The 13,130-nt window shown below is 39.9% G+C and overlaps 1 protein-coding gene across 3 annotated transcripts in view; it reads left to right on the plus strand.

Annotated features, from left to right (window-relative positions):
* Nucleotides 1–10,709, plus strand: part of B3GALT1 (beta-1,3-galactosyltransferase 1) — a 224,527-nt gene extending 213,818 nt beyond the window's left edge. For all 3 annotated transcript variants that reach the window (XM_064451513.1, XM_064451512.1, XM_064451514.1), the window contains 2 exons: nucleotides 5,265–5,303; nucleotides 5,858–10,709. In XM_064451513.1, coding sequence (XP_064307583.1) covers nucleotides 6,087–7,067 — 981 coding nt within the window. In that variant the 5' untranslated portion in view covers nucleotides 5,265–5,303; nucleotides 5,858–6,086 and the 3' untranslated portion in view covers nucleotides 7,068–10,709. The remainder of the gene's footprint in view (nucleotides 1–5,264; nucleotides 5,304–5,857) is intronic.
* The last annotated feature ends 2,421 nt before the right edge of the window (nucleotides 10,710–13,130 follow it).

Here is a 13,130-nt window from a genome sequence, read left to right on the forward strand (position 1 = left end):
CAGCCTATCCTCATATGGCAGGCTTCCCAGTCCTTTGATCATCCTGATGGCCCTTCTCTGGACCCCTTCCAGCCTGTCCACATCTTTTTTGTAGAGCGGGGACCAGAACTGCACACAGTACTCCAGGTGTGGCCTGACAAGCGCTGAGTAGAGTGGGATAATGACTTCTTGATCTCTGCTGGCGATGCCCTTTTTGATGCAACCCATCATCCTCTTGGCCTTTTTGGCCACAGCAGCACACTGTTTGCTCATGTTGAGCTTCCTGTCCACCAGCACCCCCAGGTCCCTTTCCACAGAGCTGCTCTCCAGCCAGGTGGATCCCAGTCTGTGCTGCACTCCCGGATTATGTTTTCCCAGGTGCAAGACCTTACACTTGTCCTTGTTGAACTTCATAAGGTTCTTGCTGGCCCACTCTTCCAACCTATCCAGATCTCCCTGCAGAGCAGCTCTCCCTTTTGGAGTGTCTACTTCCCCACTCAATTTGGTGTCATCCGTAAACTTCATCAGGCTACACTTGATGCCGTTATCCAGATCACTTATAAAGATATTGAATAACATTGGGCCCAATATTGTTCCCTGGGGGACACCACTTGTTTCAGGTTGCCAGTCTGAGAAAGAGCTATTTACCACCACCCTTTGGGTGCGGCCTGTCAGCCAGTTCCCCACCCACTGCACAGACCACTTGTCTAGGCCATAACGCATCAATTTCTCTAGCAGGAGACTGTGGGGGACCATATTAAAAGCCTTGGAGATGTCCAGGTAGACAATGTCCACTGCCTGCCCCATGTCAACCAAGCAAGTCACTTTGTCATAGAAGGCCACGAGGTTTGTCAAGTACAATCTGCCCTTAGTGAAGCCACGTTGGCTTTTCCCAATAATGTGCTTTATTTGACTTGTGATGGCCCCCAGGAGGATTCATTCCATAACTTTCCCAGGGATTGAAGTAAGGCTGATGGGCCTATAATTACCCGGATCCACCCTCGAGCCCTTCTTGTAGATAGGGGTAACATTTGCCTTCCTCCAGTCCTCTGGAACATCCCCCATTCTCCACAACTTCTTGAAGATTATGGAGAGTAGCCTTGCAGTGATATCAGCCATCTCTCTCAACAGCATCGGATGGATGGCATCAGGGCCCATTGATTTGTAGGGGTCAAGCTCCTGTAATAATTCCCATACTAACTCTTCCTTCACTGATGGTGGGTCTATGTTTGGATCAACTGGGAATTTCATTCCCAAAGCCTGGGACCCAACAGTGTTGGTAAAGACAGAGATGAAGAAAGTGATGAGAACCTCTGCCTTTTCAGCATCGTTGGTGACTGACTCTCCTATTCTATTTAACAGTGGGCCTATGTTTTCCTTCTCTTTCTGCTTGTGGTTGACATACCTGAAGAAGCCTTTCTTTGTATTTTTGATGCCTACGGCCAGTTTCAATTCAAGCTGGGCTTTTGCTCTTCTAACTGCTTCTCTGCACACTCTGGCAATGCCCTTGTAGCTCTCGACGGATAATCTTCCACTTCTCCATTTCTGGTATGCTTCTTGTTTGGATTTGAATAGACCCAGGAGTTCATGGTTGAGCAAAGGGGGCCTCTTGCTCTGCTTACTTCCTTTTCCTTTATAGGGGATAAGCTGGTTTTGTGCTTCCAAGAAGGAGTTCTTGAAGAACCCCCAGCACTCACTGGCTCCTTTATCTTCCATGGAAGCATCCCATGGAATTCCTCTCAACAGAGCTCTGAGTGAACTGAAGTTTGCTCTTCTAAAATCTAGAACCCTTGTCTTAGTACTGACCTTCAGCATGCTCAGCAGGATCCCGAACTCCACAATATTATGATCACTGCAGCCAAGGCTATCACTAACCGAGATATTACAAAGCATGTTTTCTTGGTTTGTGAATAGCAATTCCAGCAGTGCCTCGTTCCTGGTTGGCACATCTAACATTTGTATGAGGAAACAGTCCTCTCACATTCTAGGAACTTGGATGACATGTGAGCTGCCATATTTTTCTTCCAGCAGATGTCTGGGTAGTTGAAGTCACCCATAAGGACCAGGTTCTGTTGGCCAGAAGCTGCTTTAGTGCCCCAAGTATTGCTTCATTGGCAACGTCATTGTGCTTAAGAGGTCGGGAGCAGATGCCCACTGTGAGGTCGTGCTTGGAGATGACCCCTCTGACTTTAACCCAGAGGCATTCGATAGAGCAGTCACAATCACCATAGTTGACTTTGATACATTTGAGGTTTTTCTTAATGTAGAGTGCGACTCCTCCACCTCTTTCACCCTGCCTGTCTTTACAAAAGAGCCTATAACTGTCCATCGTGGTCACAACACATGACAAGGAAAAGGTTTGCTGTCACAGACTTTATACTGTGAATATTTTTGCAAGACACGTTCAAGACAGAGTAATTCTAGGGAAGTCTGAGTTAGGCACTTGTTTAGGTTCTTGATGAATTAGCATCATCTTTATTAACAGAGCTCAGCAACCTCTGAAATTCTTGACTGCTAAATTGTCACAAAACACATATTTCACCACTTAGTCCATGTTTCCCTACCTAATCAAGCTATGTATTTTCTTGCTTGTGCAAGCTAAACATTATTGGAATTCCTGTGCAGGAAAAATGTTGCCAGAAATAATTTGTAGAAGCATTTGCCTTATGGCCAAAAAAGTACATGACATAGCTCCTAACCTAACCCCCTCCTCTGTGATCCTACGAAGAGTGAGAGAGATCAGTCCCGAAGGTGACAATAATCTCAACTAAACTGCAGACCAAGACTCATCAGCACATTTTCTTTTGTATTTGCACTGTTTGCCAATTTTGTTTGTGCTATTTTCTTCCAAATCTGTTCCCCATATACAGCAAAAAGCTCAAGAATGTGAACGTTAATCTTCACATCTGCCTCACAGCAGAGTGGGAATAGCAGACACACCCATCACAGGAAAGCAGGGAGCTTCCCCCACCCCCCAACCTCCAAGTCTTCCTGAAAAATAATTACATCTCATCTAAAATTTCACTTGTCAGGAAAACTACAGCCAGTTCACTCTTAATGACTTCACCTGCACTTTGCTCAAAAATTACCACAGGGATGGTGGAAAACACTCCGAACAAAAGAACACCATCTAAACTGTTATGTGTCTTTAAAAAGAAAAAGCAAAACCACCACCACCAAACAAACAAAAAACCCCAAACCAACCCAAACCAAACACACAACAGAAAAAGATAAACTTATTTCAAGAGACAGCAATCCAAGGACCAATATAAGAAATATTTATCCTGGACCAACAGTTTTCTGTAGATTTCATAACTGAGCAAATAATTTCCTACAATAGCTTGGAATCTTTCTTCAAAATGGTGTAAGGCTTTTATTGGCTCTAATCCTTTCAGAGCACGCTAAATTGGACATCACAGCCATGACATTGCTGGATTGAAAAAGCTGTTCTATGTAATTTTGCAGTTTGTAAGAAGCACTGGTTACAATTTTCCTTTCCCTCAGATATCTGCAGAGTAACTAATGCACCTGCCTTTATTAAAGAAAAGATGTAGAATATACATGTTTAGAGAATGTAGTATACGGTTTCCTAAAACAATTAATCATTTGCAGAGTATTAGAAGTATTTGCGAGACCTTAATGCTGGAGTCCGTTAAATACACTGACCTACACAGCTCCCACTCTACATCTCAAATCCATGACTGCTGTATTTCTTTATTAACAGTCTTCTAGACCTTACACTCCTGTTTTCATTATGTTACGGCATTTCACACTTGGTGTTTTTCCCCACTGGCGTTTCCAGTGGGGGTGGCTGTTGGGGATTCACAACAAAGCCAGGAAAAAAAAAAAAACCAAAACACCAAACTCAAACCCTACCAGGTCATGGATGTGTTTTGCCTTTTTCAGAACTGAGTCCCAGTGACCCAGTGGCCTGTTACAGCAGGACAGATACCCTCTCCAGGCGTTACAGAAGTATCTGTGTATATACTTACCACAACTGTATTTATTTACAAGGATGTACCTGTGCGTGCCAACACCTGCTGCTCTATGTGGCGATTAAAGGCCTCACTTAAATATACTGCTCCCAAACGTTTACTGCTACTGCTTGGTGGGAAAAGATCACTAAGCCCAAGTCCTGTGACAAGTAGCAAAGGAGATCACAGTCACACTCTACCTCATTAAATTGCCCCAGTTATAGGGAAAAACCTATTGAAACGGATAAAGCTCTGAAACAGGCCACAAATCCACATTTTCCTATTTCCTGAAAGGGGAGAGGGGTATGTGGGTTTTGGTCATTAAATACCTAAAAGTGCACATAATGAAGACTAGCAGGACAGCACTAGCTGTAAGAATCTATAAGGAGCCTACAGTCTGTATATATTTAGCAAATGTTAAGGTTGTTTCTCAGCTGGTTTTATACCTCAGTGTTATATAGAATAACAGAGTCTGTGACACAGAGTAACAGTCTTCTAACTGATAGCCTGCCTGGTGTGGGGGGATGCCTGTCTGCACAAACCCTAAGCAACAGATCACCTGGCAGGGGACCCTGCCAAGGGGTCACATCCAGGGCCACGCTCTCATCTGCTTTTGGAGAAAGGAAAGAGACTACACATATCCAATGCAGGGGAGGCATGGACTCCTTAAAAAGCATTTTGATGTAATCCAGGCAATGTGTCAAAGGTGTGTGGAAACAGAAAGGACATTTCTAAGACAGGGCTTCTATGTTTTTATCTGAATCCATATAGGTTTTGTTCTATCCAAACAAATATTAAATATTTCAGACTGCAGTGTAAAGCTCATCTGTTGCGCATTTCTACTATCCTTTAGCTCTGAAGCAATGGCAAAACCCAGAAATGTGGAGCCTACAGGCACTCTCCAGCTACTGGTGTGCCTTGGAGGAGTCAGCACTGATCCAGCAAGCTTAATGCAGCTTGTCTCATTTCAATGAAATGATGATAAACAGAACTGGTTCCCAGGAAACATGCTAAGAGCAAAGGAAGCTACAGGGCTGGCACATTCCCTAGATCCAGAGAAGCCTCAGAACTCCCCAGTGCTGGAGGCAGGACTGGCACAGCAGTGGGGAAGGGCTGCCGGTGCAGGAACCCAGCTGCGTAAGCAAGTGCTCTGCATGCCGGCCAGCAGAGTGACACCGTTAGTAGGCTGCCATTGTGATTTTTCTTACATGGTATACAAATGATATTTGCTCATGAAAAGTAAAGGTTGGTTTGTGAGGTGAGGAGAAGGAAGCCAACAAGAGTAACTGAAATGTGTTAATTTATTTCTAGACTTCTATGGAGTCTACTCGGGCACTGATCTTTACATGGGTAAGATGGCATACGTATCTCTCTTCTCTCCTGTACCTTTACCAATCAGTCCCATTCTGTCTGATTTCCACCAAAGCATGCTCTTGTTAGCTTTTAGACCAAATGGGATCTGTAGTATTCATGTGCATGGTTGCCACTGATGCTATTAAACCTAAAGTACATTTTCATTCATTAAATAGTTTTCAAATGTTCCGTGGCATATTTTGAAAGATTGTCCAGAAAAAAATGCTAGGAAGCATGAAAATGCTAGAAACCAGAAAATTATTTTCATATATCTTTAAAATTACCTAAATAGTCAACATGCTATGTGTGCTTAACTTTTTTATATATTCATAATTTCTTGTAGATAGTTATCATAAAAGCATTACTTCAGTTATACTGCTATATTCTAGTACACTATCTTGCACTGTGGTATCCTTATGAGAAAAAGAAAGAATAGCCAAGAAATGCATTAAGACACTTAGCTTATTAATGGCCAATCATATTTAAGCTAATTTTTCTTGCCCTAGGCTTTTATGATCTAGCAACGGAAAATTTTTCTTCGTATTTTTCAGAAATAACAGAAAATTCCAAGAAATGGAAGCCACTGCTAGTAAGAGAAGAAAAGCTGAGTATCATCAGGGTTAATAGCTCCTATTTGAGATCCATGAATGATTACAGAGTTACTTTTCTATATCGAACTTTCAAGTTCCATTAATAATATGCTGCCTTTCTGGGACATAGGTGCACTCATGGTACGAAGGCTATTTATTCATCATACGGAATAGAAGAGCTAGAGGAACAATGGCTTCAAAGGTCTCATGCTTATATGTTTTGACAGTAGTTTGCTGGGCAAGCGCTCTTTGGTACTTAAGTATAACTCGCCCTACTTCTTCCTACACTGGCCACAGACAGCTCAGTAGCATATCTATAGCCAGAAAAAATGTTTCCTTTGGCAACATAAGAACTCGACCTATAAATCCACATTCCTTTGACTTTCTTATCAATGAACCCAACAAATGTGAGAAAAGTGTCCCTTTCTTGGTCATTCTTATCAGCACAACTCACAAAGAGTTTGATGCAAGGCAAGCCATTCGAGAAACATGGGGAGATGAAAACAACTTTAAAGGCATTAAAATTGCCACACTATTTCTTCTTGGAAAAAATGCAGATCCTGTGTTAAATCAAATGGTAGAGCAAGAAAGCCAAATTTTTCATGATATTATCGTGGAGGATTTTATCGACTCTTATCATAACCTCACTCTAAAGACATTGATGGGGATGAGGTGGGTAGCAACATTTTGTTCAAAAGCAAAGTATGTTATGAAGACAGACAGTGACATTTTTGTAAATATGGATAATCTTATTTATAAGCTGCTCAAACCTAACACTAAGCCAAGGAGAAGGTACTTCACAGGATACGTTATAAATGGAGGACCAATACGAGATGTTCGCAGTAAGTGGTACATGCCAAGAGATTTGTATCCTGACAGCAATTATCCACCCTTTTGTTCAGGCACGGGCTACATATTTTCAGCTGACGTAGCAGAACTGATTTACAAAACCTCCCTTCATACCAGACTTCTTCATCTTGAAGACGTGTACGTTGGACTCTGTCTGCGGAAGCTGGGCATTCACCCTTTCCAAAACAGTGGCTTCAATCACTGGAAAATGGCTTACAGCTTGTGCAGGTACCGCAGGGTGATCACAGTGCACCAGATAACACCAGAAGAAATGCACAGAATTTGGAACGACATGTCCAGCAAGAAACATCTTAGATGTTAAGATTTTTACAGATGTAAATACCTTTTTTAAAATTTTGGTTTAGTATGGTTATTTTTTGACGAAGTGATCTGCTAATTTACAGGTTTAACTGTGGGATATTAACTGTGAAAGGATTTTTAATGACTGATTTTTCATTCTCATTTTGACTACTGATTTACAGACTTTGGCCTGTTTTCATAAGAACATTATACCAACCAAAAGGATCTAGAGTAAAATCTCAGATTTTGTGTATTATCCTCTTTAACACATATCAGCTACTGCATCTGTATGTAAAAAGACAGTAATAAACTATCATGAACAGCTTAACAGTTCATGCCCCAGCCTCTGAGATAAGACTCAGGTCCTAAGAAATGAAGAATTACAAATATACTTTTATTCCTTTTTTGACACCCTACAACCATCTCTAAATAGAGCTTTGTTAATAAATTGAGCAGCATACATTTGCACTGACCTTATACACCTGACATGTATATTTTGTAGTACAATGTGTGCAATTCCTAAACAGCTTGCTGATGGTATAATAGCAGAATTTAGACAAGTAAGATCATCAAAGTCTCATAGGCCTTAGAAACAAATGGAGACACTGAAGTATATTTTTATCCACCAAATGGTATTCCTTTAAATTATTTCAGAAGACACCCCATTTCTTTCCACTGCCTAAAGTGGCCCCTAAAAGATCTAATACAATTTTAAAATTAAGTAGAATCTGTAGGTGAAATAAGGCAAGAGATGTATGAAAAACTATCTTAAAAATACATGATAGAAGTATGAATACTTTTAAACTTTTAATTTCAAAGTGCAATGTTTCTCATTAGTATCAGTGGATCTCTCCACTAAGTGTCTTGCATAGCAATATATGACTATATTGAACAATAAATATGTCAATAAGCAGCGTATTTCTTCAATCTTTCTTCAGTCAGTACACTATTTACCTAAAAAAGTAACACAAAAGCAGCTTTTTAAGAGTAAGCCCATCTACTTTTTGCTACAGTACATATATGAATGAGGTTCTACCAGATTTTTAATGGTTTAGAAAAGTAGAATTTTGTCCAGTGAAAGAATGCAATCAATTTTCTGTTCATTAGGCAGAGTACATAAGTTACATACAACTTTTACAGCAAAATAGAGGGCTTTTAAGAATCACCTATTAAATACAAATTCTAGCCTTTGTTACAAATCTGCAGCTCCCAGGTTACTCATCACAGAGCCAATACTCACTAAGGTCCTGCTCAAGAGATCCGCAGACCATGCCACAGAAATCAACGCACAAAATTTTGTTCAAGTTTCATACAGTACTTGTTTTGAATATGAATGTAAGTGAAATGCCACGAAAATTATTTCCTGGCAAATTCTTCAATAAATTCAAGCCATCGCTATTCAGCACCACCTTCTAATAAAGAGCTAAAATATGACACTGCTCAGCTAATAGCATGGAATGAAGAATTCACAAACAAGTTACAAAGATGCAAAACTCACCAAATATTAGCTGTAGATTACTCACACCATCCACAGCACACACACAGGTTTCATTTCAGCTAGCATTACGTGTAACATATGAAAAACTATTAAGTCTATGTTTTTCAGGATGTCTATAAAATTGTCAGAAATTAACTGAATAAGAATTTAAAGGAAAACTCTGACCTGATTTTACCATAGGTGTACATAGCACTTTACAACCGCAACAGAGGAATGAAGATGTTACCCCAAAAGGTTTGCAGTTTCACGACAAATTGTTAGTCTTAATCACAGATGCAGTGCTATCATTTTGAAAGGAACTACTTGTAAATAAGGTAAAGCATACCTGGCTTCCAAGCCACAAGCAGTAGTAGGTGTCTCAAAAAAATCTACTTCAGATCTAAAGGTAAAGCTACACAACAGATATCCCAGGAGTTACTGCTAATCAGCAGGAGCTTGTGCATCCTTCATGAATGAAAATTGGTAATTTTATATAACAATGCTGAATCTCTTGCAGCATAATTAAGATTTATCCTTCCCTAGTTGACCTAGTCCTTGTTAAAGTTGTTCTTGCTTCCTGTCAGACTCAGAACTCTAGCTAAACAAGGTCCAGCTAATTGCATAGATGAATGTAACACACACACGCTGATTGGATGAAGTTCAGCTTTCCTTACCCAAGCCCCAGAATATGCAGTTTAGGAAGGGAAAAGGGTGGAATTCATCCCCAGCCCTCAGGTAAATCAGACAGCATAGATGCCGTCCTACTGGGAACACACTTTGTAATAATTTCAACCCACAGGCTGCAATCACTTCCGCTATCCCTCTGCACTGTGCAGTAATTTGGGGTTTCTGAATCCACAACCAAATGGATTTGGTGGCCTTACTCCTCCTGCTGACACTTCTGTGGCTTTTGGTTAGTAACCAAGAGGACAGCAGGGCTCCCAATCCAGATACCTCAGGGCTCAAGTAGCATGGTAGCCTTGAATTTCTCCAAGTACAAGTAGACTGCATAAATGATTGGAAGCTACCTTGAAAATAGTATCTGAAAAAATGTATTTCCTGCCATTTATAAATAGATGGATCTTCAACAGAAATGTAAATGTTCATCTTGGAACTGATGTACATATTTCTAAGGCATTTTCTTCTGTATTCAGCTGTATATATGTGTAGAGTCTGCTTGCTATGTAGTATTCTGTTATGCATGGAGATGAGTTAGGCATTATATTTGTCCAGTGTTTCAAGAGCCTTAAGCATGTGTGCCCTAACTTTTGAACGTACAAGGGTTTTTTTCACCCTTTTATTGTCAAGTTAATTTAAAAGAACACAACAGAAGCCTAATTTTCTACTTCTATTATTTTTCTGATAGTAGACGTCACTAGCTTCTTACACTTAACAGCTGTATTATTTTATCTTTGCTCAGAAACTGCAGTATTACAACCCAGAGCTAGAAAGGGAGCAATACATCTACTCATAGGGACAACTTATTGTCCCTTTTGCCCAGTAGCATCTGTGCCACGTGGGGTACTGCTAACAAACTAGTGTTTGCATTGGGCTTCCTTTAACCAAAATAAATATTTATGTTACTCAAAAGTCATTTTGTTTCACCAGGCATGGGATAAACGACAACTTCGTTATGACATGCTAGCTTCTAGTCACTTCAAAAGTGTGACTATAATCACATTTTGATTCCAAAACATATATCAACAAAGCACATTGAGCAAAGAAGCTAGGGGGGAAATGCTTCTCTTTAGGAAGAGTTTTTCACAAAAGCATTTTTTTGCTAAAATCATGAGAGTATTTAAACAGAAGTCTCAAGGTTTGTTTTCCATCTTTCCTAATAATAATGTTAAGTATTGGTTTTTATTCTTTCTTGAGATTTTTTTTTGTCTTTATAATGTAGATGGCAATGGCAATTTGTAAATGAAGAGTGCAATTAACTAGAAAAGCTTGTCAACAGTAACCGAATTTTAGGTGTATCATTATATATGACTGGCTGTACTTATGTATTTATTTGTCTAAACTGTATATATTGTTTTATCTATAGTGTCTGTAGGAGTGCATTCTTTTAGATTAAAGTATTATTTACAGTTTTGTGGGATTGCCAGCAAAGCTGCTAATCAAGATACTATTTTTTTGTATAAATGTCAAATAATAAAAAAAAAAAAATTAAGAACAAAGTCAAATGAAGATCTGAAGGTGTCCTGTACTGTTTTCTTCTTCACTTCTTTCTAGAAATGTAAATGGTGTTATCTGAAAACACAGTACCAGTGAATAGGCTCATTTGTCATAAGGAAGGATATTGTGCTGTAAAGGCAGATTTTAGAAAAATAATTGGAAAAAATAAACACAAGAAAAATACTACTTTTACTCATTATTCATACAACAACTTCCTCAAGCTGATGCCCACACTGATCAAGTGTGCTACTTCATTTGACTCCGAAGACTTAATCTTAAAACAGCCATGGGTATATCTGGCAAATCAGCAGATGGGTTCATCATCTTCTTTGCCCTATTCAGCTGCTTTGGCATCCCCAACTAACGAGACTGAAGTTTGGCATTTCTGAGGTGGTAAAGCTGTTTGACTCCCTTGGCCCTGCAACATGATTCTTCCGCTACCTCCATGGTACTTTAATGCATATGCTTGCAGCCATCAAAAGCTACACACAGGAGAAAAAAAGAAAGCATGGATGTCCCAAAACCCACATCTCTCAAAACCACAATAAAGTCACTTTGAAGTCGCGGCGTGACTGACGGGAGGGTACCCATACAGAGGGAAGGGGTCCTCCCCTGGCCTCTTAGAGTCACATGCTGACCCTGACAGAGCCTTCTACTTCCCCAAGCCCAACAGTAGCACCAGGAAACAAATGGAGAAGCTCAATCCAAATACACCCAGATTATCCAAGTTAGTCTCGTGAAGTATTCATCTCCCAATACAAATATATTAAGATGCTGTTTCGTGCACTAGGAAGGCCTGCACAACCTTAGAGTCATCCCATCAAAACAGAAATACAAAACAAGATACAAAAGCAGGACAGAGTCCCTTTTATTGTAAGAACTAGCCAGAATAATTCCCCTCTCTCCATTCTCCCCTTTGTATGTAGAATGAAATATCCAACCTCTTCGACTACTGGTTTCAAAGCTCAGTAATCCAAACTCATTCATTAAATCAATGGGAAAATAACCCACACCCCTGAGAAGAAACATAGCTTTTGCAAACCAAAGAGTATTTTCTTTGGGTCACCTGTTTCAGAAGCAGCTGAAGCCTGCTACAAAGTCCTCAGGCATCCCGGGAGTGTATGCAGCAACACAGCAACCTTACAAATCAGAACAAGATGCTTTAAAACAAGTAAGAGTTTCATATACAGTAAAACCCCCTCCAATAATTTTCACCATAGCAGCCTGAGTCTAATTGCAACACTTACATGGTGTTTAATTAATATACAGCTTGGAGATATATAGCTATTAGCATTAGTAGGGTGGATTTCATGTAACTTGATTATCTTAATTAGAAGCATTCTACTTTCTCATTTACTTGATTGTCATAGATTTCCAAAGAAATCTGCACTGCCCTAAGTGAAAACAATATGTTAAAAAACCTTCTTAAAACTGCTGTAGCTGGCCTATTCAAGCAGCAATGTGCCAGAAAAGGAGATCCATATGACATGAAACATTTTACTGAATAATATTGGCTTACTTTTCTCTTGTTAAAAATAGGAATTTATGAAATGGAAGAGGAGGAGTTATCTGGGATAAAATAGAATATGCCTTATTGATTCAACTGCACCTGTAATAGAGTTGTCTCAAGTATCTCCTCTGATGACATGCCTAATGCAGGAAAAAAGATCCATTTTTCTGCTAGGTCTGCACATTAGCAGACTCTACATTATCTCTCTGCCTTACCTGAAAGAGCTGAGGAGAGCAAGAGGCAATTTATTCGTCATGCAAGATTTATCCTTGAGCATTTATTCTGCAAAGGCAGTGTTACATATCAAGCTGTGCAGAGTTATGTGCAATGGTTTTGTAACACAGACAGCTTTTATCTGGGGGAAGCAAATATCCCAAACTTAAGGTGTGCTGGGTAACATCTACCATATCTGCAGTTAAGTCAAGACCAGCAAGAATAATTCCAATCCCTACATCCCTTTTTCCTTTAGGAGTTCCTTTCTCCGGCCTATCTTCTAGCATGATCTCTTCCCTCAAAGAGAAAGCAGACCTCTCAGGCACCTTAGTACAGCAGTAAAAGCAAGGGGGAAGCAGAGAGCTCCCTACAGTACCGTCAGGGAAGTGCTAGCAGGCCTAGAGTACAAAATTATGTAGCATGACATCCATCCTATTTTGGCAATAAAGATAGGAGCCACATAAGTGAGATAAACCATGACCAGCACCTGGACTCATCCATCTTGATACACCAGCCATTGGGCTCTAAGTGCATCATGCTCAGATCACGCATTGATTCTTGCCTAGCATAAGACATTTGTAGGAACATCTTAAAAGAAAAGCAGTGCCAAAGTGTAGCAAGAGTGGAAAGGGATAAAACATTTTGAAACATTATGAAATTTTTTATTATTTATTCAACTCCATAAAAATCCTCAAAAAGAATCTTCTATT

The sequence above is a fragment of the Phalacrocorax carbo genome, chromosome 5 (assembly GCF_963921805.1).
Source record: "Phalacrocorax carbo chromosome 5, bPhaCar2.1, whole genome shotgun sequence".
NCBI classification, from domain to species: Eukaryota; Metazoa; Chordata; class Aves; order Suliformes; family Phalacrocoracidae; genus Phalacrocorax; species Phalacrocorax carbo.